At 47.5% G+C, this 24,744-nt stretch overlaps 1 protein-coding gene across 19 annotated transcripts in view; it reads right to left on the bottom strand.

Annotated features, from left to right (window-relative positions):
- Auts2 (activator of transcription and developmental regulator AUTS2) overlaps positions 1-24,744 on the bottom strand; it is a 1,090,556-nt gene that overhangs the window by 40,161 nt on the left and 1,025,651 nt on the right. For all 19 annotated transcript variants that reach the window (XR_015633985.1, XR_015633986.1, XM_087578369.1 and 16 more), the window contains 1 exon segment: positions 646-1,114. Coding sequence is in view for 6 of the 19 variants with exons in the window: in XM_087578369.1 (XP_087434495.1) it covers positions 646-1,114 (469 nt within the window). In the remaining 13 variants the exon portion in view is untranslated.

The raw sequence follows: 24,744 nt of genomic DNA, 5'->3' as shown, positions 1-24,744 counted from the left end.
TTCTCTCATTTTCAACAGAGCTGAATGACCCCAAGTAAAGAAAGGAAGGGCCTCGAAACCAAAACACCCAAGTTCTAGCGGGTCCCGGGCCTCTGGAAATACCAGCACCGCTTTTCATAGGCATAGATTCACCCTCCTCAGAATCTCCCCATGAAAAATCTTCAGCTGTGCCTCAGCCTTGCTCAGCATGCCTGCTGGCCATCCACTGAGATGTCCTGGCACAACCTCCTGCCTCCTCACCCTTTCCAGGCAGGGTTTCTCTGTGTAGCCCTGGCTGTCCTGGAGCTCACTCTAGATAGACCAGGCTGTCCTGGAATTCACTGAGATTCACCCGCCTTTGCCTCCTGAGTGCTGGGATTAAAGGCGTGTGCCATCATGCCTGGCTTCTCCAGCTTTGTTTTGTTTTGTTTTTTTTTTTAAAGCCACCTTTCTAACTCCTTTCTGTATACCTCAAGTCCCCACAGGAATTTTATCCCAACACCACCCCCACCCCCACCCCGCACCGAAGTCCTCTACACCCACCAGTTCCTTTTCCCATTTTTCAGCCTCACTGCTTAAAAGGCAGGGCAAGGTGCCAACAGACCATTCTAGTCTCCCCGAGCTCCCGCCTGGTGACTCTGCCCGGTGGAAGACTGGGGCGCTCACCTTAAGCTGTTGAGGCTCAGGCTACTGCTGTTGTAGGCGGACAGTGGCTGCGAGAGGCTCTGGGAAGGGGGATGCGACTGCACAGGCGGAAGGGTCTGCTGGAGCAGGTGGCTGGGAGACTGCGGCCTGGGTGGCCGCTGCACCTGAGGCAGCGGGGCGGGCTGCAGCTGGGCTTCTGGGGGTCCTGGGGCGGGCTGTGTACTCGGAGGAGGGAACTGGGGCGGAGCTTCAGTGCGGGGTACCAAGTTCGGGTCTGGAGACGGAATCTGGAGCTGGGGCTCGGCCTGGGGCTGGGATGGTAGCTGGGGGAGCTGAGGATGTGGGTCTTTGAGCACCACAGGTTCGAAGACTGGCTCTTTGCAACAGTCCTGGCTCTTCTCCTGGCTTCTCTCTAGACCCGAGATCTTGGGGACAATTGGTCCCGCATCTTGGTTGTGTTCAGGCAGTGCGCCAACACCTAACTCTGGATCTGCGTGGGAGAGAGGAGACAAAAACAGAGGGAATGCGTGAAAGAAAGCAAGGGACACAGAGCAGATGATGAAGGTCCGAATATTCCCAACACGATTGCGTCTGCCACCCGGCACCCTGATTCCCACAGGTTAGGGAATATACACCATTAGTAACTTCAACAGCGCCCTCTTCTGGTCTCTGAAGGCCCGGGGCCTGAATGTGGTGCACATACATATATGTGGGGGGAAAATGTGAATAAAAAAAATCTATAAACATGGGAAAAGATATAGATAAATACTGCAAAAGAAAGATGCTGTGTGAGTAAGTACTTTTGCATGTGTCTGGGGGAAAGAAACCAATGATAATATTGTCTCCAATGAAAGGCTAAGGAAGAGAGCCCTTGTCTAGAATGCCTCCCCACCCGCAGCTAGGGGCCAGGGGAGGAGCTCAATACAGAGCCCCTGCCTAGGCTCCCGACTCAAGGGCAAGGGTATATATAGCCTAGTGTGCAGGAAGTTCCATCCTTAGTACCATTTAACAACCCAAACAGCAAAACACGGAGGCTGGAGGGGAGGGAAGTATCACGCTCTAGTCATCAGGCCATTGGTAACTAAGTTGTGTGACTGTAACTATATCACCAACCGGGAGGAGCGTGTCTTACAAGCTGGCTACACTAGGTGGTATGACTCCATGCTAAACTTGCCTTTCATGTACAAGGCCCTGGGGTCTATCCCAAGCAGGAACCGAAAGATCCGAAATATCAAAAATAATAATAATAATAATAATAAATAAATAAATAAAAAACCAGGGATCCCTTTTGCAGTAACAAATATCATGTGATACTTGGGAATTTTCTCGTTAGAGAAAATTACAGGACCTGTAGATTTTTAGCAATGTAGCCTAATTTTTTTCCAAAGCGCTTATTATGCAAAAAGCTCAAATAAAACAAAACGAGACGGGGTGGGGGTACAGGGGTCAAGTGTGTTCAGAAGCAATTCTCGTTAGAGGATGCCAACTCCTGGGAGAAGAGTTCTAGAAGTAGGTAGAAGTGCTACTTGGCTGTGACATTAACTGGAGGGCACCATAAGCTCCTTTAAAATGGATGTTCTATTTATTTATGTGTATGCACATGTGTCTGTGCGAGCGCAGGTGTCTAGAGGAGCCAGAAGAGGGTTGTCAAATCTCCTGGAGCAACTAACAAGCCATTCTGGGGCTCCCGATGTTGGCTGCTTGGGAACTGAACTTTGGTCCTCAGCGACAGTGGTCCAGGCTCTTAGCCACCGAGCCACCATCTTTGGACCCCTGCCTGTCAGTGTTTCAATCTATCAGGTTTACAACGATGGGAGGAGCAATCCTGTACTCAGCCTCAATTAGCTTTCTAAGCTGGACTGCACACCATTTGGCCAGAGTCGACCTCTGTTTTGCATCGTTTTAGTTACACAGAATTTCTAGAAAGGACATCGGTGTGTTTTGTTGTTCTCCTCCAACCCTCCACCCATTTTGAGATACACTGTGTTTTGGTTTGCTAGTTGATTTTTTTTTAAATCCATGTCTCTTTATGGCCCTTGCTGGCCTCAGACTCAGTCATCCCCCTGCCTCGGGCTCCTAAGTACTACAATTCCAGGCACTGCTTGACCTTTGATTTTATATTTAGAACTTCAGCAGGGGCTGAAGTAAATAGGAATTTAAAAATGGGAAGGCTGATCAAGGTATCTGTGAGGTTAACCTTGATTGCCAGGTCCTCGGGACTTAGAACCACCTCGGGAAACAAACCTCTTGGCATGCCTGTGAAGGGGTTTCTAGATTAGGTTAAAGAAGATCCTCCAGAGCTGTCCAATGTGCTCCATTCCAGGCTGAATAGAAGGAAGAGGTGAGCTGAGCACCAGCATTCACCTTTCTCTGTTTCTCTACTGCAGATGCTATGTGACCAGCTATCCTACACTGAATCCTACCACCATGCCTCCCCTGCCTTGATCGACTGTATCCTTGAACCGTGAACCGAAATAAACCTTCCTTTCTTAAGTTGCTTTGGTTGAGTATTTTACCAAGCAACATAAAGGAACCAATGCAGAATGATGGTTAGTAGTTTGGGGCCTTGCAGGAGGTGGTGGTGCACACCCTAACTTCCTGGTCTACAGAACAAGTTCTCGGATAGTCAGAGCTAGGCAGACATACCCTGGCTCAAAAGAAAAACAAAACAAACACAAACACAAACAATTTGAGGTCAACCAGTACTACAGAGAGGAAACTAAATCCAAACAAAAATAACCCCAAACAAACAAGCCCACAAAAAAGGAAGAAAAGATTGCATTTATGACGGTCCACACTCACATAATCATCTAGCCCACTGGCTCTCACACCTCCTAATGCTGCCACCCTTTAATACAGTTCCTCCTGTTGTGATGACCCCGATCATAAATTATTTTCATTGCTACTTCATAACTCTAACTTTACTACTGTTATGAATTGCAATGTAAATATGTTTTCTGATGGTCCTGTCATAGAGTCATTTGGTCCCTAAAAGGGTCACTACCCACATGTTAAGAAAATGCTGATCTAACCCTTTTCTAAAACTTACTTTCGTGTAAGGGGACAAAACCACTACATGTGTAGAAGTCAGAGAACAACTTCCAGGGATTGGTTCTCCAGAGACCCACATGATTCCACCATGTGGATCTTGCACATAAAATTCAGGTCTTAACTAGCAAGCCCTTATATGCACTGACCTATCCCATTAGTCTACATATAACCATTTTATTAGCTTCACTATTAGTAAACACTTCTATGGTTCCCAGCCTATTATGCCATTATAAAAAAAAATGACTTCTTGCTAATTTCTCCTTTGCTTTTCATTAAGGCTTATATGCTTTAAAATCACATAGAAGTATGGTATAGACTATCATGATAGGAAATATTTTGGGGCGGGGAGAGCAGATCATTTTCGAGACGGGTTTCTCTGTGTAGCCCTGGCTGTCCTAGAATTTACTCTGTAGACCAGGCTGGTCTTAAACTCAGATATCACTTGCCTCTACCTCCTGGGTGCTGGGATTAAAGGCATGCGCCATCACTTCCTAGCACAAAATCATTATTATAGCACATAAAATGGGACATACCATGGTTATTCCACATGCTGTCAAGTTGACAAGAAAGATTCGCCATTGCAGATGGCCACCATTAAACTGGTGACTGTCGGGGTTGGGGATTTAGCTCAGTGGTAGAGCGCTTGCCTAGGAAGCGCAAGGCCCTGGGTTCGGTCGGTCCCCAGCTCCGAAAAAAAGAACCCAAAAAAAAAAAAAAAAAAAACAAAAAAACAAAAAAACTGGTGACTGTCACGTCTCTTGGTGGCAGATTATTGATGTTGAAGCACTGGGAGACTAGAGCACGTCTCCGAGTCCAACAACTTGTGCTCTAACACAGTGATACCTGCAAGTGTTCTGTGAGACGCAGCAAGCCCCACGAGTGCTTTCCACAACGTATACCACTCAATAAGTGTTGGCAAAGCCAGGTGTGGTAGCACACATCTCTGATCCCAACACTTTCGAGGCAGAGGCAAGAGGATCAGGAGTTCAGAGCCAGCCTTGGCTACTTAGGGAGTCTGAGGCTAGCCTTGGTGGCATGAGACCCTCTCTCAAAATCAAACAGAAACCACTTGGACAAAATTACAGTAAGGAAAATAAAATGCATTGCCAGCTGGGTCTCAGTGCTGAAAACCTACCTGTGTAAACACATACATGGATGAATACGTGGATGGAACTACATAGCCAAATATCACTCTGAGCCTATGATAATTTTTTTCTTGAAAATATGTTGTTGTTTGCCCTGAAGTTATCTGTATTTTGATGCTAATTCCACTGCCCCAAGGACAGCTGCCTAGTCAAGGACTCAGAACTCAGATGACTTCACCAGAACCACCTCACCATTGAATTTGTAAAGTACAGGTGAGGGGCAGGTACAGGATAGAAGGAGGCTTGTCATTGGAGGAGAAGGAAGGATGGGTGGGAGAGAAGTCTGAAGGAAGAGGAGGAAATGAGAGAGAAAGGAAGAGACAGGAGGGAGAGAGGCCATGGCAGGACAAGATGGCAGGTGATGTTAAGATTCTGCTCTGTGTATTTACAGGTTGTTATCAATGTTCCTAAGGGATGGATGGTACCGGGCTTTGTATGTTTAAGTGGGCAATTATATCTTATCAATTGGGTCAAAGATTATTGTGTTGTGTGTTCTTTTATGTGAGGGTTTGAGTGTAGGAAAGTGTGCGGCTGGGATGTGTTTCCACCAAGATATCTAGCAGATATCTTGGGGCATCGCGGTGTGGACCTAGTGGGGTAATAGACAACAATACCTATTTTATTTTTATATTATTACAACAACAAAAATATATTACCGGTCAAGAAATAAAGGAAGGGGAGGTGCTGCCTTTTGCAATGAGTTCCTCTACCCTCAAAGAATTCGCTGCCCCGTCCCAAGTCTTTTACTAAATGGGTTAAAAAAAAAAAAAAAAAAGGTAGACTACCAAGATGGCTTTAAAAAAAGTGCATGCAGGGGCTGGGGATTTAGCTCAGTGGTAGAGCGCTTACCTAGGAGGCGCAAGGCCCTGGGTTCGGTCCCCAGCTCCGAAAAAAAGAACCAAAAAAAAAAAAAAAAGTGCATGCCACCAAGCCTGAGCTTGATCCCTGGGTCCCTGTGGTGGAAGATAACCAACACCTGCAAGCTGCCCTCTAACAACCACCCAGATGCTGTGACATACAAGGACAAAGAAAACACACACAACACCTAAGATCCAGAATAATTACACCTGTTTCACACTCTCCCCCAACCTGACCCTCACACTGATAAAGCGTCAGGGTTCTGTAGCTCGTGCCCAGTGTCCCCAAAGCCTCAGCACCAATGATCCGCCACCAAGAGGCACGTCAGTCACCAGTGTGACAGTGGCCATCAGTGATGGTGAATTTTTCTCGTCAACCTGACAGCATGTGGAATCACCATGGAAACACACCTCTGGGGCTGTCCAAGGTGAGGTTTCTATATAAGTTAAAGTGAGGTAGGAGGAACCACCCTGAAGGGATGGCAGCATTGGTTATCCACAGGCTGGGGTCCTGGACTGCACAAAAGGGAGAAAGCAAGCTGAGCACGAGCATTTCTTTGTACTTCCTAACTACGGGTGCCATGAGACAAAACATCTTCTGCCCCTGCCGCCATGCCGTCCCCGTCATGATAGGCTATCTTCCTTCCTTATGCTGCTTCTATCAGATGTTTGTGCCCAGCATGAACAGTAACCGGTACTCTGTATGACAAGGTTCTTCTACAGAGAAGAGCCTTTCGTGGTCACCCTTGAGTGCTAAACATTTCCCTTCCTTTGTAGCTTCTAGGAAAGCAGAGATATGAGGGCACTTGTCACTTAGGTCTGATGATCTGTGTTTGGTTCCTCAGACCCATATGGTGGAAGAACAACAACTCCAGCAAAGTGCCATCTGACTTCTGCATGGCTGCTTGGATACACGCCCATGCATATCTATATTCTTTTTAAAGAATGAGAGAGAGAGAGAGAGAGAGAGAGAGAGAGAGAGAGAGACCGATGAAGGGCCAGGTGGATGGAATATCAAAATTAGGATAAAAGAAATGGCCTGGTATCTACTGGGGCCAGGGCTGGATGTTTGCAATAGTGTTTAAGAACTCCCGACTCACCACAATCCTCAAGCTGGTTGGTGTACACCGGGAAAAGACCAGGCAGTTTTGAGTGACATCATATGTGTGAGGCGACTAAGAATATGCCACTTAAGCATGCTTGGCTGAGTGCAGACTCCAGAGACTGCCAACACACCTGCAAGTCCCCCTTGAAAAGGAAGTGACTTACAACATCCAACACGCACCACGCACATACCCACCTCGCTTCCCTGTCCTGTTCCCACCTCCCCTACTGGGCCTGCAAGTATCTGTTTGGCATATCCATTCTGGGACTCCAAACTCAGGTCTCCCCAGTCCTACAGCAGGCACTCTATCAAGGGAGCCAGTGCTCACAGCAAATCTTCGCTGAGTGCCCAGACCATCTTGTACGGTGTGGTACAGAAAGAAGCTATGGCTTCAGATCTTCAACAAAAACCTTAAAAGCAAACAGTGTTCTCTCGGCGTCACACTCCTGTCCTGTCCCCACGGTTTCCCTGTGAGAACTGGGCTTCTCCTCTGGAGATCAGTTCCCTCTCTTCTGGCATCCTGTATGTACTCCCAGGGGCCAGGGATAAAACCGGTCCCCAATCTGTTCACACTACTCGCTATGGCCCACATGGGGACTGACGGCAGCTAAGCCACCGCCATCCGTCTGAGTGCTTTAAGTATGAGTTCCACTGACACTCCTAGGATGAATCCTAAGCTGTTCTAACAGCAGTGGAACTGGAACTAAGTCTTGGAATATGCCAAAAAAGAAAGAGTAGGGATGAAGGAGTTTTTTTTTTTTCCACTGTTCCCTCCCACCCCCCTGCAGTTACCTTTTGAATGGCATCACCTCCCAGTGTGCCTTACAACTTCAACATTCCAATGTGGTCAGTGGGAATCTGGTAGGATGCCTAGCTTGGGAGCCTAACTTTTATACTTGTGTGACACTGAGTCTAGTGACTCTTTTCCTCTTGATTTTCGAGACAGAGTATCATATATCCCAGGCTGGCCATGAATTCCATATGCAGACAAGGAAGACCCTGAACTTTAGATCTCCGACTACCAATATTCCCTTTGTTAGATTACAGGTGTGCACCACAATGCCTGATTTATGCAATGCTGGGAAACAAACACAAGTTTGCCAGGCAAACACTTTACCAACAGAGCCACATCCCCAGCTCTCTTTTTTTCTGATAATCATTACATTGACTTTGGGCATCTATAAATATGTGTGGTTTATGTCCACGGATATATGTGTTCTAAATTTATGCCTGTGCATGTACATGAAAGCCAGGGCATGTGGGACATCCTATTCTACCACTCTCTGCCTTATTTCTTTGAAACAGGGTCTCTTTCTTTTCATTTTTTTCAACAGCGGAAGGCTGTCTGCTCAGCCTAGCTGCCATGTTCTGCAGCCAACCATGACTTATGTCCCTCCAGCTCACTTCTAGCTGGACCATCCTCATCAGAGAGACCTGGTTGCGTCACCGATCTTTTCACCACTCTATATTCTCCAGTGATGCTTCTGGTTTATTCAGGGCATGGGGAGGGGAGTTGAGAGGGTAGCAGAGACAGAGAAAGGCACAGAGAAAGGGAGGGGCGGAGGAGGAGGAGAGGGGGAGGGAGAGGAAGGGGGAAAAGAAGAGGGAGAGGGAGAGGAGCAGGGGGAGGAGGGGGGAGAGGAGGGAGAGAAAGAGGAAGAAGAGAAAGAGGGGGGAGGAGGAGGAGGAAGAGGAGGAAGAAGAAAAGGAGGAGGAGGAAGAGGAGGAGGGAGAGGCTGGCCATGAGCAGGCAGAGAGGCAGGAGGGGAATGGGGAAGGGGAACAAGCAAGAGGACAGAGTGGGATCGAGAAGGCAAGAGAGCAAGAGAGCCAGTGATGCTTCAATCCACTACTTGTGTGGGGCCTTTCTAGGCAGCTGCCGTGTTGAGAAACAATGGTGCAACCCCACGTTGGAGCACATTAATCATGTATTCTGTGTCTAAACTACATCCCAGCATCTGGAGGAATGTTTAAATTTGGGGACAAGTTCTTGCTAGGTTTCCCAGTGTGGCCCTGAACTCCCCCTGCAGCCAGGGCAAGCCCTGAATGTGCCATCCCCTTCCCTCAGCCTCCTAAGTAGATGAGATTTCAGGCCTGAGCCAACACTTGATTCAGCCACTTACTTAACGCTAACCATAGACAGGCCCTCTAATGACCTGCTAGGCCACACCTGCTGCTTGTGGGGCCTAAGCACTAATTTTTAAACTAACGCGGAAAACATTATTTTATATAACGACATATTACATTTCTTCACCAAAATATAAACAAATGAATGTGTATTTAGATAACAATAGAACTGGCAGCCAACCATGGTTGGAATTTTAATACTTTAGTTTTTTTCTGGCTTATTTTTATTTATGTATATATGTATGTGTATGTATATGTGTTTGTGATTGTGTGTGTGTATGTGTTTGTGTATGTGTTTGTGTATGTGTTTGTGTATGGGCATGTGTGTCTGGATGCCCACAGAGGCCAGCAGAGGGCATCAGATCCCTTGGAGTTGGAGCTCCAGGTAATTTTGAGCTTCCTGACATAGGTGCTGGGAACTGAACTCAAGTCCTCTGCAAAAGCCACAGTGCCCTTAAGAGCAGAGCCATCTCTCCAGCTCCCTAACTCCAGGTTTCTGAAGAAGGGCCTCTTTAAATCATACACTTCCTTCAGTTCTGAACACAGTGCCACACATCGCCTGAATGCCTGATTTCTTTAACTACATAATAATCAATTTACAAAAAAAAAAAAAAAAAACCTAAGCAAGCTTCTTTATAAGAGCAATTCTAAAAGGAAAAAAAATCACCATAATGAGAAAAACACTCAATAAACAATTACACATTAAGCCAGAAAAATTATGCCTCTTTGGAGTCGTTTCTGTAATTGGACAGTATACTGCAATAAAATAACGGCATATAATACAAGCCAATGGGAAATAATTAGATGTCATTTTGATGTTTAAGGATCCATTTTCCATATATAATAAAACTAATGTTCTGGTTTGAATCATAAAGGATTCTAATAGCTTGGTTATTTTTGTATTACAAGGAAAAAAGTAGGGCAATCAAAAGCATAGAGCTTTTTAATAACCGGGGTGGGCGGGGCCCGGCTGGCGTCTGTCTATGGTACGCACGCATGTGGCTCCACTATAGCCTACAGACTTCATGAACACAAACACACAGGAAGAAAAGTAAATAAGAAAACATAAACAGTGTCACACCAGGGAATGGTATTGTAGAGGCGGTCGCAGGTTTTTACGCCTGTGTACCTTATGTTTTTAGCCATTGATTGGGTATGTGTATGAATGGTGCACATCTATGTGGGCATATGTGTGGGTATGGGACCATGTGCACGTGTGTGGAGAACCTGGGAGCCCTGGGTCGTTCTTACTTTCTAAAAGATTCATTTATCACCAGACGAGGTGGCGCCTGCCTTTGTTCACAGCACAGATGGACCTTTGTGAGTTCGAGGCCAGGCTGGTCTACATAGAGAATGATAGTCTAGCCTCGTATACAATGTAGCCCTGTCTCAAACCTTTTATTAATTTATTTTACTTGTGTCCGTGGAGTGGTGATGGTGATATGCACATGCACGTAGGTTCCTAGAGGCCAGAAGAGGGTGTTAGATCCCCTGGAGCTGGAGGTAAAGGGAGTTTCAGGGAAGCCACTGAATCTAGGTGGCTCTGCGGGGAGAGAGACTTGAGGCTAAACCTGGTTTGTTCCTTCAAGCCTAGTGGTGAAAGGAAACGGCGAACTTCTCTGCAAGCTATGTCCTAGCATCCATACTAATAAGCTTAGCCAAGCTCCACCCCACAGGAAAATAATGATATGGTCATAGACGTGTGAGACCACACTAGAGCAGGGAGCATTGCCACAGGCAGAGCACTGGGTCTCTAGCTCCCTAAGGCTGGCAATCATTGAGCATCTGGTGAAGTGAAAGATGCTGTGTGCAAAGATATAGTGGCTGGGCCGGCCTCCACTTCATCTGTGAGTTCCAAGCCAGTAAGAGGTCGTCTTAAAAAGTGGATGCTTGGGCTGGAGAGATGGCTCAGTGGTTAAGAGCACCGACTGCTCTTCCCGAGGTCCTGAGTTCAAATCCCAGCAACCACATGGTGGCTCACAACCATCTGAAATGAGATCTGATGCCCTCTTCTGGTGTGTCTGAAGATAGTGACAGTGTAATCATAATATATAATAAATAAATACAATATTTAAAAAAAAAAAAGTGGATGCTTTCTGAGCACCACCACCATAGCTTCCCTCTAACCTCTACTGGAACATGTGTACATGTTTGCTCACACCTATGTATACTGTACACACACACACACACACACACACGCACGCACGCGCACGTGCACACATACACACATACACACACACACACACACACCCTCTTCCTTAGTGCCTTAACTAACAACACATATGTGTCTACTAAATTACTCCTCTCCTCTTTTAAAAGACAAGTTGGCACTCGACCTAGGCCAGCCTCCAACTTCCTATGTAACTGAGAATGGTCTTGAACTTCTGATCTTCCTGCCTCGACTTCCTGGGAGCTCGGATTACAGGCTTACATCACCTTGCCTGGTTTCAGGAAGTGTTGGGATGAAACCCAGTACTCCATGCATGCTAGCAACCTCTCTACCAGCTACACTACACGCCCCAAACAGCAAGTCCTTCACACCCATGGTTTACACTGCAGCTCTACACACGGAATGCCCCTGTAGCAGAAGCAACCACACATCAGGTGAATTCGTGACGGTAAGACTCTGAGTTTACAGCCTTTAAGGAACGGATCGATGTGTGGGACAACCTCTGAGGGGTGCAAGGCGCCACCTCATGTTGCTCTCAACATGGTAATTAGCTTATTAGCATGCAGGACTGGGCTAACCTAATGCTCCTGACTCGCTCGTTCCACAAAACACAATAAGCATTATTATAAGCTAGGTGCTTGGACAAATTACGTGTTATAGAACTCGGTCCTCCCAGGAAAACAGCCGGCATCTGTACCCCATCGCTTGTGCCTGCCCAAGCGTCAATCAGGATCTGGCCTGTTGAAGGCTGACATTCCCTCCTCGAAGGAAGGGATGGGAAGAGATCCCAGCTACCCATTCCTCCCAGCCATTTATACAAAAGTCTGCACTAACTGCACTTGGCCTGAGACCTGAGGAACTCTGAGGTGGTGGAGGATACAGGGTGAGAAAGGTTAACTAAAGGGTTCCGTGTATGTAGCTAACCGGGAAGCCATCCATCACTGGATGAAGACATTGCAGTGAGGCAGCTTTGGGGTCACTCATAGGTGTCAGTAACCTGATATCTATGCTCTGTGAGGAAGCTCAATAAACTCACTGGTTCCCCAGGATGAACTGAGGTGGAATACTTTGGTGTGTCACTTGGGGGCCTTACGAGGAGTGCGTGATGTAATTTACAAAACTTACAGCTGGGTGAGGTGGCTCACACCTTCAGACCCAGTACCTAGGAAGAGGAGGAAGAGGAGGAGGAAGAGGAGGAAGAAGAGGAGGAGGAGGAGGAAGAAGAGGAGGAGGAGGAAGAGGAGGAGGAGGAAGAAGAGGAGGAAGAGGAAGAGGAGGAGGAGGAGAAAGAAGAGGAGGAGGAGGAAGAGGAGGAAGAGGAAGAAGAGGAGGAAGAGGAAGAGGAAGAAGAGGAGGAGGAAGAGGAAGAGGAGGAGGCAAGCAGATTTCTGTGAGTTTGAGGCCAGCCTGCTTTACAAAGGAAATTCCAGGACAGCCAGAGATGTTATAAAAAGAAACCCTGTCTCAAAAACAAAGGCAAAACCAACAAACATTCCCAAAACCTCGAAACAAAATGTACAAAACACGCACACACACACACACACTCACACACACTCACACACATACACACTCACTCACACACACTCACACACACTCACACACTCACACACACTCACACACTCACACACACTCACACACATGCTCACACACTCACACACTCTCACACACACTCACACACTCATACACACTCACACACTCACATACACTCACACACACTCGCACTCACACACGCACACTCACACACACTCATACACAAACACACACACACACACGGAGCCTTCGACAGAGGGCTTCCAATTCCCAGTGGTCCCCCAAAGATTTAATTTGCATATTAACATGTTTATTGCTAATTGCCCACAACCTAATGATGAATCTATACTGTATTTCATTGTTAATTAAAACATCAATAGCAAGGACTCTCCTTCATGTCAAGGTGAACTCAGAGGCTTCAGGGCTCTGAAACACATCTCTGTTTCCTGCGACTTCCCTACCTCACGTCCTCCTTGATGATGCAGAGGGTACACAAGGGCAGACCTGTATGAGGGTGCATTCTGGGAACCGAACCCAGGATGACTGCCTGCATTCTGGGTGAACACACTATCCACTGAGCCAGTGCCTCAGACTCAAAATTTTCCTACATCACAGAGCCTGGGACGGTAAATCTCTCTTGACCTGATTCCAGTTCCCATAGAATTAGCACTTGACTCATTTACATTTAACAACTAAGTAGCACCAAATGAAACCTAGCCATCTGTGACATTCACTTTTATAAAACTTTATATAATGTAGGGTCACCTGGGAAGAGAGTCTCGATGAAAGAGTGTCTGGCTTGTGAGCCAAATCTGTGTGATTTTTTTAAATTTATTATTATTATTTTAAGTTCTAGGTGTACGTGTTTGAATATATGGTGCCCGTGTGTGTGTGTGTGTGTGTGTGTGTGTGTGTGTGTAGAATTTCCTGAAACTGGAGTTATAGGCAGTTGTGACCCACACTCAATGTAGGTGTTGGGAATTGAACTTGGGTGCACTGCCAGAGCAGCAAGCAAATTTAACCACTGAGCCATTTTTCCAACCTCCTGTGAGTGATTTTTTTTAATTGGGTCAATCGAGGTGGTAATGACCGTCCTGAATAGGACTGGCCACAATTCCCTTGGTTTGTGTCCTGGACTCGATAAGGGTAGAGAAGGGGCTGAGCAAAAAAGAGGTACATACCCATCCCCTTCTTTCTGCTCTAGACTGTCTATATACCGTGAGTAGCTGTTTTAATTTTATGCTGCCTTGATCTTGCTGAGTTCATGTGCCAGTCTCTCATTGGGAGGATGCTAGGCAGGCATTCTATTATGGGACAAACAGTCATGTCCTAGCTCCTCACTGGGAGTTTCTAGGTAGGTACTCTACCATTGACCACACCCCCAGCCCCTCACTGGGGATTCTAGGCAGGGGCTCTACCACTGAGCCACGCCCCCAGCCCCTCACTGGGGATTCTAGGCAGGGGCTCTACCACTGAGCCACACCCCCAGCCCCTCACTGGGGGATTCTAGGCAGGGGCTCTACCACTGAGCCACACCCCAGCCTCTCATCGGGGGATTCTAGGCAGGGGCTCTACCACTGAGCCACGCCCCCAGCCCCTCACTGGGGGATTCTAGGCAGGGGCTCTACCACTGAGCCACACCCCCAGCCCCTCACTGAGGATTCTAGGCAGGGGCTCTACCACTGAGCCACACCCCCAGCCCTTCACTGGGGAATTTTAGGCAGGGCCTCTACCATTGTACTACATCACCAGACTGTTTACCACTTAGCTCCATCCTAAATTGCAAGCCGCGACCACTCACTAAGATTATTAAGTACTGCTTGCTCTCTGTCTCCACAAGTCTGGGAAGTATCGCAGACTAGGATAAGATATCCCTGAGCAGCTGTTGTCTCTGTAGACAGGTTCCCTCTTTTGCAAAGCCTAGTGCTCAAGAGGCAAACCTTTCTATACACTCCTCCACTGCCCCGGACCATTAAAAGCCTAGGGTGTGAACGTTTATTATTCTTGAATGGTTCACAAAGGGATTCTACCAAACAGGCAAAACTGAGTTCTAATTAGCCAACTGATTAGAATTAGCAGGCCTGTGGAAGCCGAGTGAGATACAAAATTGGAGAGGCCAGGTGTGTGTTTCTGTGAGCAGCAGTCTCCCTCCCATGGCTTCCGTCATGGACAGAAGGGCGACCTCCCGTGTCACGTGCACCTCAAGTGTTGGTTAGGAAAGCAGATAATTACAATTACAATCAGCCTAAAGAATGACTCGCTTTGAAAACCCTGGTGCACAGCACACTTCCACACCATGAATGCTTTGCCTCAGGTTTGACTTGTTTTAAAAATCAGTGCATGCCTGGCAGGTCGGGATTGGAGCTCTTTGCCCTGTAACCAACGCAGAAGGTATCTTCAGCCATAGGGTCTTCCCATCTAGAACCGGGGGCCATCAGGAGCGATAGCAACAGCCTGCGTTGTTTGGGATTCCACTGGGGCCTCCCTCACTAAAACACTCGTGGGGAGGTAACTCCATTCTCAGAATAAGTGAATCTGAGTACTCGGCCATACGTGGGACATTTATGTCAGGCCTCGCCTCCAAGGCCCAGAGAACATGGAAGAATGTAAAGAAGGTTTTAAGACTCAGAGGAAAGGGAAAAGAGCTGCGAAACACGGTCATCTGGGCACAGCGTGGCTGTTGCACACATGAACTCACGAGAGCTGTGGTTACCGTCAGATCTCCAGAATCAAGCCAGTTACAAACCCCTGCATGGAGTGGGGGAGACCTCCACCTCTAGCTGAGAGCTACTGGCCGTTGATGGCGGCTGGTGGGGGGGAAGGGTCACTTCTCACTGGGGGAGTGGTTACTAGTTAGTTGTCCATACCCAAATATGACTCCATCCCCATGTACATTTGAGCAGCAGTAGTTGGGCTTAGTGGGTTATTTAAACAAACAAACACCATGTTGTTGGGAGTGTGATGTTGTTTGGTGGGATCCCAGAAGAGCCAGATGAAGTAGGGGGTGAATATAATCGCGTGTGACTATAATTGACATTTTCAAATAATATATTTTGAAAGACGGTACATGCTGCTTGGTACGCAGTGGATGACTAGCTAGCATTTAGAAGGCAGACACAGGAAGACTTCAAGTTCAAGGCCAGCCTGAGCTATAAAAATTATCTTCCAAAAAATAAAAACAAACAAAGCAAACTTCATAAAACAAGAGGCTATATTCGCAAATCCTGTATGACAACGGTCTAGGTGCCAAAGTATATAAAGAACTACTCCAAATACACAATATCAACAAATAACCTATTTAAAAATGGGTGTGATGGTTTGTTCATGCTCAGCCCAGGGAGTGGCACTATTAGGAGGTTTGACCCTGTTGGAGAAGGTGTGTCACTGTGGGCGTGGGCTTTAAGACCCTCCTCCTAGCTTCCTGGAAGTCAGTATTCTGCTAGCAGCCTTCAGATGAAGATGTAGAACTCTCAGCTCCTCCTGCACTGTGCCTGCCTGGATGCTGCCATGATCCCACCTTGATGATAATGGACTGAACCTCTGAACCTGTAAGCCAGCCCCAATTAAATGTTGTCCTTGTAAGAGTTGCCTTGGTCATGGTGTCTGTTCACAGCAGTAAAACTCTAAGACAATGGGCAAATGGGCTGCTGAGATGGTTTGGTGGGTAAGGGTGCTTGTTGCCAAGCCTGGTGATCCTAGTTCAATTCCTTGATCTTACATGGAGGAAGGTGAGAACAGACTCCCGCCAAGTTGTCCTCTGACCTGCACAGTCAAGCTGTGGCATGCATGTGAACATGCACATGCCAATAAATATAACAGAAACTAACTTTTAAACTGGGCAAAGGATTTGAACAGGCATTTCTTCACAGAGGACATACAACATCTCAGGGGCAAATGGAAAGACGTTCACCATCACTAGTCATCAGGGAGACAGAAGTCCAGACCACAAGAAGCAACCACACCCACTATAATGAGAAACAGACACTGGGAAGAGAACAAGGTGAAGCTCTTCCCGCTACCCACAGGTTGGCACGGTCTGGCAGTCCTTGGTGAGTCACTAGGCCACACTCTCCTTCTTCTGTTTCCAATCATTTCCCCTGCTTCTACTTTTTTAAAGAGGGCCTGGAGTTGAATAAGACAGGTAGCCCATTCTGCCTTGGAACTCTATACAATCTTCCTGCCCTTACCTGCCAAATGCTGGGACCACAGAAGGATCCCGGAGAACTCAGGAATTCAAAATCATTGTTAGCTACATTGTGAGTTCGAAGCCAGCCTGGGTTACGTGAGACCCTGTCTCAAAAGAACAAGAAGCACTGGGTCCCGCCCTGGAGGAGCCTACAACTTACTGAAAGAACATTAAAACAAGGAGCCGGAGAGATGGCTCAGTAGGTAAAGCACTTGCTACACAAGCATGAGGACCCGAGTTCGATTCCCAGCATCCCACATGCCTGGCATGGTGGACTAGGCTTGTAATCCCACATAAGGGGAGGTAGAGCCAGGCAGATCCTGGGTTCTCTCCCTAGCCAGCCCATGGCCTAATCAACCAGCCTCAGGTGCCAGTGAAAGACTGTCTCAAAAAACAAGTTGGGGTCTGACAACTTGGTTCATCGGATGATGAGCTTGCTGCTTGAGTCTGATGACTTGAGTTCAATCCCCGGACGGCCCGTTCAAAGTGGAACTGTGGAAACAACTTCACAACATTGTCTGGAACATTTATGCAGACATACTCACAAACAACAGTAATGATTAATTAAAATTTTAGTAAAAACAGGTGGGCGGCTCCTAAGGACACCCTAGGCTGTCATCCAAGTTGTTCCCCGGCCCTTACACATATACATTGATGCACGGCACACACAGGGTAGGAAGCAGGTTTAAATAAACAGATGGTATGACGCAATGAAAAGTGCTCTGAAAGAATATCAGCCCTCCCATTCCCCCCAGGGTTCCTGGGCAGAGGCTATGCAAGAACAGGAGGGGAGCCACTTCCAGGGGGAAATAAAGGAGTCATCCAAGCCAGAAAGGAAGCAGGCTTGCAGATGTGCAAAGGCAGACCAGGAAACTCATGCTACGCCAGTTCAAGAACGGCAGACGGCACAAGGAGCCCAAGCCCACTTTAGAGATGGAGTGGAAAGGCTGGGCTGCTTGTCACCAATGGTCAAGCATACGTGGACTTTCCCTTTTGCAGAGAAAAGAAAGTGGTTGCTCCCTCTCCAGTGTCTTGATGCTGCCCCAGGCTGGGTGTAGGATTTCCTTTTACTGCGGCTCCTTGGGAGAAAGAGTGGCTCACAGAATGACTGGGAGGAGAATGACTTTTGAAAGCCCAACAGTGTGCTCCACAGAAATACCTTTCTGTGTCAGTTACTAAAACAGAACGCCCCCAGCAGTCTTCATTCCGGCCACAAAAACAAAGTGAAATAAAGCACATCTCTCTTTCAGGTGAAATGATTATATGGGAAATGGTCAGAGGTAGCACTGACTGTGGCACTGTGAATCCTGCGATCGCTGGGACAGCCCTCGAGTCCCAGTACAGAAACTACAGGGATCTGGTAAGCCAAAACGAATCCATGAGGCTGGAAAGGGGGCTCAGAAGTTGCTGCTCCTACAAAGGACTCAGGTTTGGCTCCCAGCACTGTGGCACAAGGTGGCTCGCAACCACCTGTAGAACTCCAGTTACTGGGGAGCTGGCACCCTCTTCTGGCCTTCAAGGGTGCCAGACATGGAGTGCACCCACATACATGCTGGTGCTGGCGCACAGGAAATAAACCTTAAAAACAAAGCATCTTAAAGGTGTGGCGGTCCATGCCCTAGAGGCTGACACAGAAGGATGACTGTGAGTTTTAGGCTACCCTGGGCTACAAACCAATTTCCAGCCAGTCTAGGCTACAGTAACCACAGCAACCACCCAAAACTGACCTGCAGCCGAAGCTTTGTAGGTAGACCATCTGCCCAGCACACACTAAGCCCTTGATTCCAAACCCAGCGTACCATAAACTGGATATCGGCCCATGCCTGCAACCTCAGCACTCAGGTGGTAGAGGCAGGAGATCAGAAGTTCAAAGTCATCCTACGCTATTTTGTGAGTTCAAGGTCAACCTAGACTACATAAGATACTGTAGAAAGAAAGAGAAAAAAAAAAACTAACAGAGAAAGGAACCACTACCTAATCCTTCCTTAATGTGAATTTACACATTATATCAAGAACAGTATGCAATGTTCTGGAACGTTCTTCCCTAGCCGGGTTCTTTCCAGATGTACCAAGCTATCTTCACAGGGTGAGTTTTCCAAAGGAAAAGAAAGCAGATACGGCCACTCTGGTGAGGTTTTGACCCACTTGATTTTTCATTCATTGTTACTTTGTTTTCTTAGGAGACCGGCTCCCGTCTCGGAAGGGATTCACGGGTTACAGAATGACTGGTTCATTCTCTGCTGTCTAAATCCTCCCGGACTCTCGCCTGCTACCACACAGAGCCCCACTACCTGAGCCCACCTCCATATCTTTCTTCTTTCATCCCACACCCAGCTCTCTTAAGAAGCCAGCAGGAGGCAACATGTAGGAGTTCCTTGTTTTACAAAACCAAACACATCTTGGGATAATCCTTTGACAGGATTAAGGGATTAGGTCCTTGTCTTCTTGTTTATTTCTTTCTTTCTTTTTTTTTATTTCTTTTTATTATTTCTGGGTGTGTGTCATGCTCACCACAGCATGTGTGGAGGTCAGGGGCCAGATTGCAGGAGCCAGCTCTCTCTAGTCCCTCCGTGTCAGTTCAAGGGTTGAATTCATCATCAGACTTGGCAAGCAAGTGTCTGCCCACTAAGCCTGCATAGGAGCTCACATCCACTTTGTGAACAAGGAAGGGGCTGGTTGACACTGTGCCCAGCACTCTGGGCTGGCTGGCCTTAGAGATTCCCAGGGACTCTCTTGTCTCTGCCTCCCACCTCACCGAAGCACTGCTCAGAGTGTAGACAGGCACCATAGCATCAGGCATCTGAATTTAGGTCCTCAGGATGCATAGCTAGCTTTTTAGTCAATGAAGTCATCTCTCCGGCCTGCTTTTGTCATTGCTGCTGCTACTGCTGTTTCTCAGATAGCCCAGGCAGGCCCCAAACTCAGTGTGTAGCTAAGGCTAGCCTTACACATCTGCTTCTCCTGCATGCACTTCCCAAGCACTTGGATTATATGTATGTGCCAACATGACCAGCTAACTTTTTTTGAAGAACGCCTTCCTGGGTAACTATGGCTGGTTTGGCACTTGCAACAGTCGTTCTGCCTCAGTTTCCTGAGCACTAAGATTAAGAGCGTGTGCCACCAAGCCCAAACTACTCCTCCAGTCTTGACATAGTATTTTTCTTTTTTACACCTCAGAGACTCACGTTTTACAAACAGCCCTGTGGTGTACAGTGCTGGCTTGCTTCGACAGAAATTTGAAATTTAAATACCCACCTGGGCACAATTACTGTTGCAGGACCCACATGCTGGCCCCACTGGGACTGTCTAATCTGTTCGGAATCAGAAAGGTACTTCTGCATTCCCTGGAGGTGGGGTGGAAATAACCCTTCTCTCCCTTTAGACGGCGCACGGGTTGTGAGTCAGCCACTGGGGCTCGGGAGAGTCGGGTCATCAGTAAGCCTCCCAGAATTCTCCGACTTCATTAGTGCTAACTGAAAGGGAGGGCGAGGACAGGAACTTGGCACAGAGGAAGGAAAACAAACGTCTATCTAGCCTTCCTAGGAGCCTGACTTCACTGTGCACCTGAGGAAGAGGAGGAGGACAGGTGGGGACTGGTTGGGAGATGGTGTAAGACGATCCCCTTGTGATTCTCTAAGCTCACCTCTGAAAGAACAAACACACAAGATTCCTACCGTCTCAGTGAGCAAGTGTCACCTGGCTGCAGAGGATGTCAGCTTATGTGTAACCTTGCTTTTATACATTTATCTGCATATGTATGTATGTATGTATGTATGTAGTATGTATGTATGTAGTATGTAACAGTAATAATAAGGAAAAAGGGCTGGAGACATGACTCAGTGGTTAAAAGCGCTGACTGCTCTTCCAGAGGTCCTGAGTTCAATTCCCAGCAACCACATGGTGGCTCACAACCACCTGTAATGGGATCCCATGCCTTCTTCTGGTGTGTCTGAAGACAGCTACAGTGTAATTATGTACCTGAAATAAATAATTCTTTTTTTAAAAAAATTACAAGGAAAAAGAAGCCGTTGACTTGAGAGGGAGCGAGTAGAGCAGTGTGGGAGATGACATACGAGGGACTGGGGCAGGGAGGGGAGAGGGGAAATGATGCAATTACGTTTTAACTTAATTTTTTTTTCAAATCCTCTAATGTGGAGCTCAGTGGTAGAGTACTTGCCTTGCAAGTGTGAGGACCTGGGTTTGTTCCTTGGAACTCCTGTGAAAGTGCACACGTCTGTAATTCCGGTGCTGGAGAGGGAGTAACTGGGACTTCCTGACCATACTATTTGGGCTTTGGGTGAATAATTTATCTTTAGTTTCATGGGTGGATGGAACCCAAGGAACAATACTCAAGGTTGTCCTCTGACCCCGATATATATCTGTGTGCGTACCACATACACACAAATTCTCATGTGCAAGCATTAAAAAATCCTCAATGGTGAAGAGCATGTACCACTCCTGAAGAGTTCCCAGCATCCACCTCAGGTGGTTCATAAAACAGCCCCGGACCTCTCTGCACTCACACATCCAAATACCCACAGATAAATAGATACACATAAATACATTTTTAAAAAAAATAATTTATAAGAGGCACAAAAGAATTCCTCTAAATTAGGTCATTAAAAAGATTTTTTGGGGGGTTTGGGGATTTAGCTCAGCGGTAGAGCGCTTGCCTAACAAGCGCAAGGCCCTGGGTTCGGTCCCCAGCTCCGAAAAAAAGAAAAAAAAAAAGATTTTTTTTTTTTTGTCTTCTCTGCTCTAAAACTCGGGTACTTAGAATTCTACAAGGTTCCATTTGTGTGGTGGAATTTTCATTTACAATTGAGTTCCTGGGTTTTTTTTAATATGTATCTGTTTCTGCTCCTCTTACTGTTAGTACTGTGAGCCACAGAAACTTAAGAAGGCCAAGGGCGGATGCCACGTTGATAGGAACCACCAACATACGTAAAAGCTAATTATATATGGCGTGGTGGAATGTTTAGCGGCGGTCCAGTGTCCCACACTGCAATTTATACACGGGGGATGAGTCAACCATACAATCATTTCTTAAACGCCCGCTCTCTCTCCCTCTCGCTCTCCTCCTTTCTGTGTGTACCGAAATACGCCTTTACCTGTAAACAAATATTTCTAATAATCGCATCAATGATCTCTTTGTAAAACCTTCTGAAAGCTAAAAGGGTTGAGTAATGGCATTTCAGGCATTGAACATTGTCTATTAGCTCTCCGCCACTTTGTTAGGGAGAAAGAGTAGGAGGAGCTAAGGGCTGGGGAGACAGCTCAGGCGGTCAAGTGCTTGCCATGCAAAGTCCTGGCACCCATGTTAAAGGGGAGGTTGGAAGGGTGGTGGGTGTGTCCGAGCATAATCCCAGCAATGGAGACACGAATCAGTACCAGCCCACATGGGAAGTTCTCAGCCAATGAGAGAACCTGTCTCAAAGAAACAGCAAAAACAAATGACACCTGGGAAACAGCAGCTGTGATTATCCTCTGGCCTCCAGGTACAAGTGGATGTTCACAGGCATCCTCCCGGCTGTGCTTAGTGAGGCACACCTTCAATCCCAGCATTCCACTGTGTGGGGCGTGGGGCGTGGGGCGTGGGGCGTGGGGGTGGGGCAGAAGCAGGAGAAGGGCAGCAAGTACAAAGCCAGCCTTGGCTACACAGCTGAGTTCCAGGCCAGCCTGAGCCACATGGGCGGGGGGTGCGGGGGTAAGGGTGAGGGGTGGCGAGATCCCAAACTTCCCCGATGGGAAAATAACTCTAAAGTCACACTCTGCACAAACATTTCCAATACTAACTCCGGTTAAAATCTATCCCAGCCACCTTCCTTCCGCCTCCCAGATGGAAGGAAGACCAGGTCCATGCTTATTACATTAGGCTGTTTATCTCCAGTGAAGGGATGAGGTTACAGCTGAGCTTTCAGATTATCGATTCTCTATCCGGACTCAAAGACGTTAAACTGGTACTCATTTTAAAATTTGGCCCAACTCTCAACCATTTAAAATCAGATACAGGAGCCAGGCATGGAGGTATAGGCCTGTGAGCTCAGTGACTCTAGAGGCTGAAACACGGGGTTCCTAAGGCCAAGGCCTGCCTAGCTAAAGAGTGAGTTCAAGGCTAGTCTAGGTAACTTAGTGAGACCCTGTCTCAAAATAAAAGAAAGAAGACAGCTGAGAATATACTTCATTGGTAGACTACTTGCTCAGAATTTTCTAGTGAGAAACTAGCTAAGTAGTATTTGTCTGAAATACCTCAGTGAGAGGCTGAGGGCGTGGCTCAGTGGTAGAGCCCCTGCCTAGAATCCCCCAGTGAGGGGCTGGGGGCGTGGCTCAGTGGTAGAGCTCCTGCCTAGAATCCCCCAGTGAGGGGCTGGGGGCGTGGCTCAGTGGTAGAGCTCCTGCCTAGAATCCCCCAGTGAGGGGCTGGGGGCGTGGCTCAGTGGTAGAGCACCTGCCTAGAATCCCCCAGTGAGGGGCTGGGGGCGTGGCTCAGTGGGAGAGCACCTGCCTAGAATCCCCCAGGGAGGGGCTGGGGGCGTGGCTCAGTGGTAGAGCACCTGCCTAGAATCCCCCAGTGAGGGGCTGGGGGCGTGGCTCAGTGGTAGAGCACCTGCCTAGAATCCCCCAGGGAGGGGCTGAGGGCGTGGCTCAGTGGTAGAGCCCCTGCCTAGAATCCCCCAGGGAGGGGCTGGGGGCGTGGCTCAGTGGTAGAGCACTTGCCCAGAATCCCTCAGGGAAGGACTAGTTGTAATGGTACAAGGCTCTAGGTTAGATGCCCAGTACCTAAAAGGGGGCGGAAATCAGATATATCAATCACTACTGGCAAATTTTCCCAAAGGAGACCAAACTAGATTTGGAACATTCCTGAATGTCACAGCTTTCTTCATGCTGGGTAAGTATATTAAACAGAGGATCCTGGGACATATGCAAAACGAACAGGCATTTTGGTGTGGACGGTCACAGGACAGGGGCTTCGGAGTCACCCTAGATCTCATTAATTCTCACTGCATAACTCTCTTTTATGGTTGCCCTTATCGTAATGAATTAAGGCCTGCCATCTATTTCCACCTGACCCAAGGCATTCCTTTAAACGGGCTGTTGATGGTCTCTGGTGATGGACCGTTCCAAGCTGATGACATTTCAAATGGGCCTTTAGGGTGCTGACAAAGGACCTTCCCTATGTTCAGTGGGGCACTCACTTCCAAGACCTACCTCAGAGGACACGAATAGGCCGTTCTTAAGAGTCCAATTTAATTTATCAGTGACTTGAAGGGAAGGTCATTTTTTTCTGTCTCACTGAAAGGCCTAACTCCCTTGCTCCGGTCCTAAAACATGTCTGTACACCTTTGTTTTACGTAGATGGGATTATGAACTGTGGGGTGCAGTGCCACACAAAAGAGCCATAATGCTGGGGTCGAGGGAGGAGTCGCAACTCTACCTTGCCTCTAATTGTGGCTTCCTGTCCTTGGGGAGGAGGGGGGAGAGACGGGTCATGTGAGACAAATGTGTCCACCCACAGTTGAAGGCCCCTGACGTTGTGGCTCAAGCAGGAGTATAATGGTGCCATGCTGAGCCCAGAACTGATTCTTTAGCACTCTGTTGGTACCCCAAAGTAAAGAATGATGAAGGAGAGGGGTAAGATTCAACTGGTCTTTCTGGGCGCATCTCTAGCTATAAGGCACTGCCGGTCAAGTCCTGGACAGGTGGCAGGTAGAATGTATGTCTGCAAGATGTCTTCTTTGCTATCCCAGGCCTCTGCATAACTGGACATGTGTGTGATAAAGTCAGACACAGCAAGGGGAAGCATATTTGTAGATAATCCCAGCCTACTGATCAATGAAAGCAGAAGGCCCCACACACACCGCCCTCTTCAGGCCACTTCTGGAATTGCACCACAAGCATATACCCACATAAAGATAAATAACCCATAATTTAAAACATTTTTTAAAAAC

Source organism: Rattus norvegicus, chromosome 12, assembly GCF_021556685.1.
Source record: "Rattus norvegicus strain SHRSP/BbbUtx chromosome 12, alternate assembly SHRSP_T2T, whole genome shotgun sequence".
Lineage (NCBI taxonomy): Eukaryota > Metazoa > Chordata > Mammalia > Rodentia > Muridae > Rattus > Rattus norvegicus.
The sequence above is the reverse complement of the archived record's forward strand: the minus strand, read 5'-3'. Positions and strand labels throughout refer to the sequence as shown.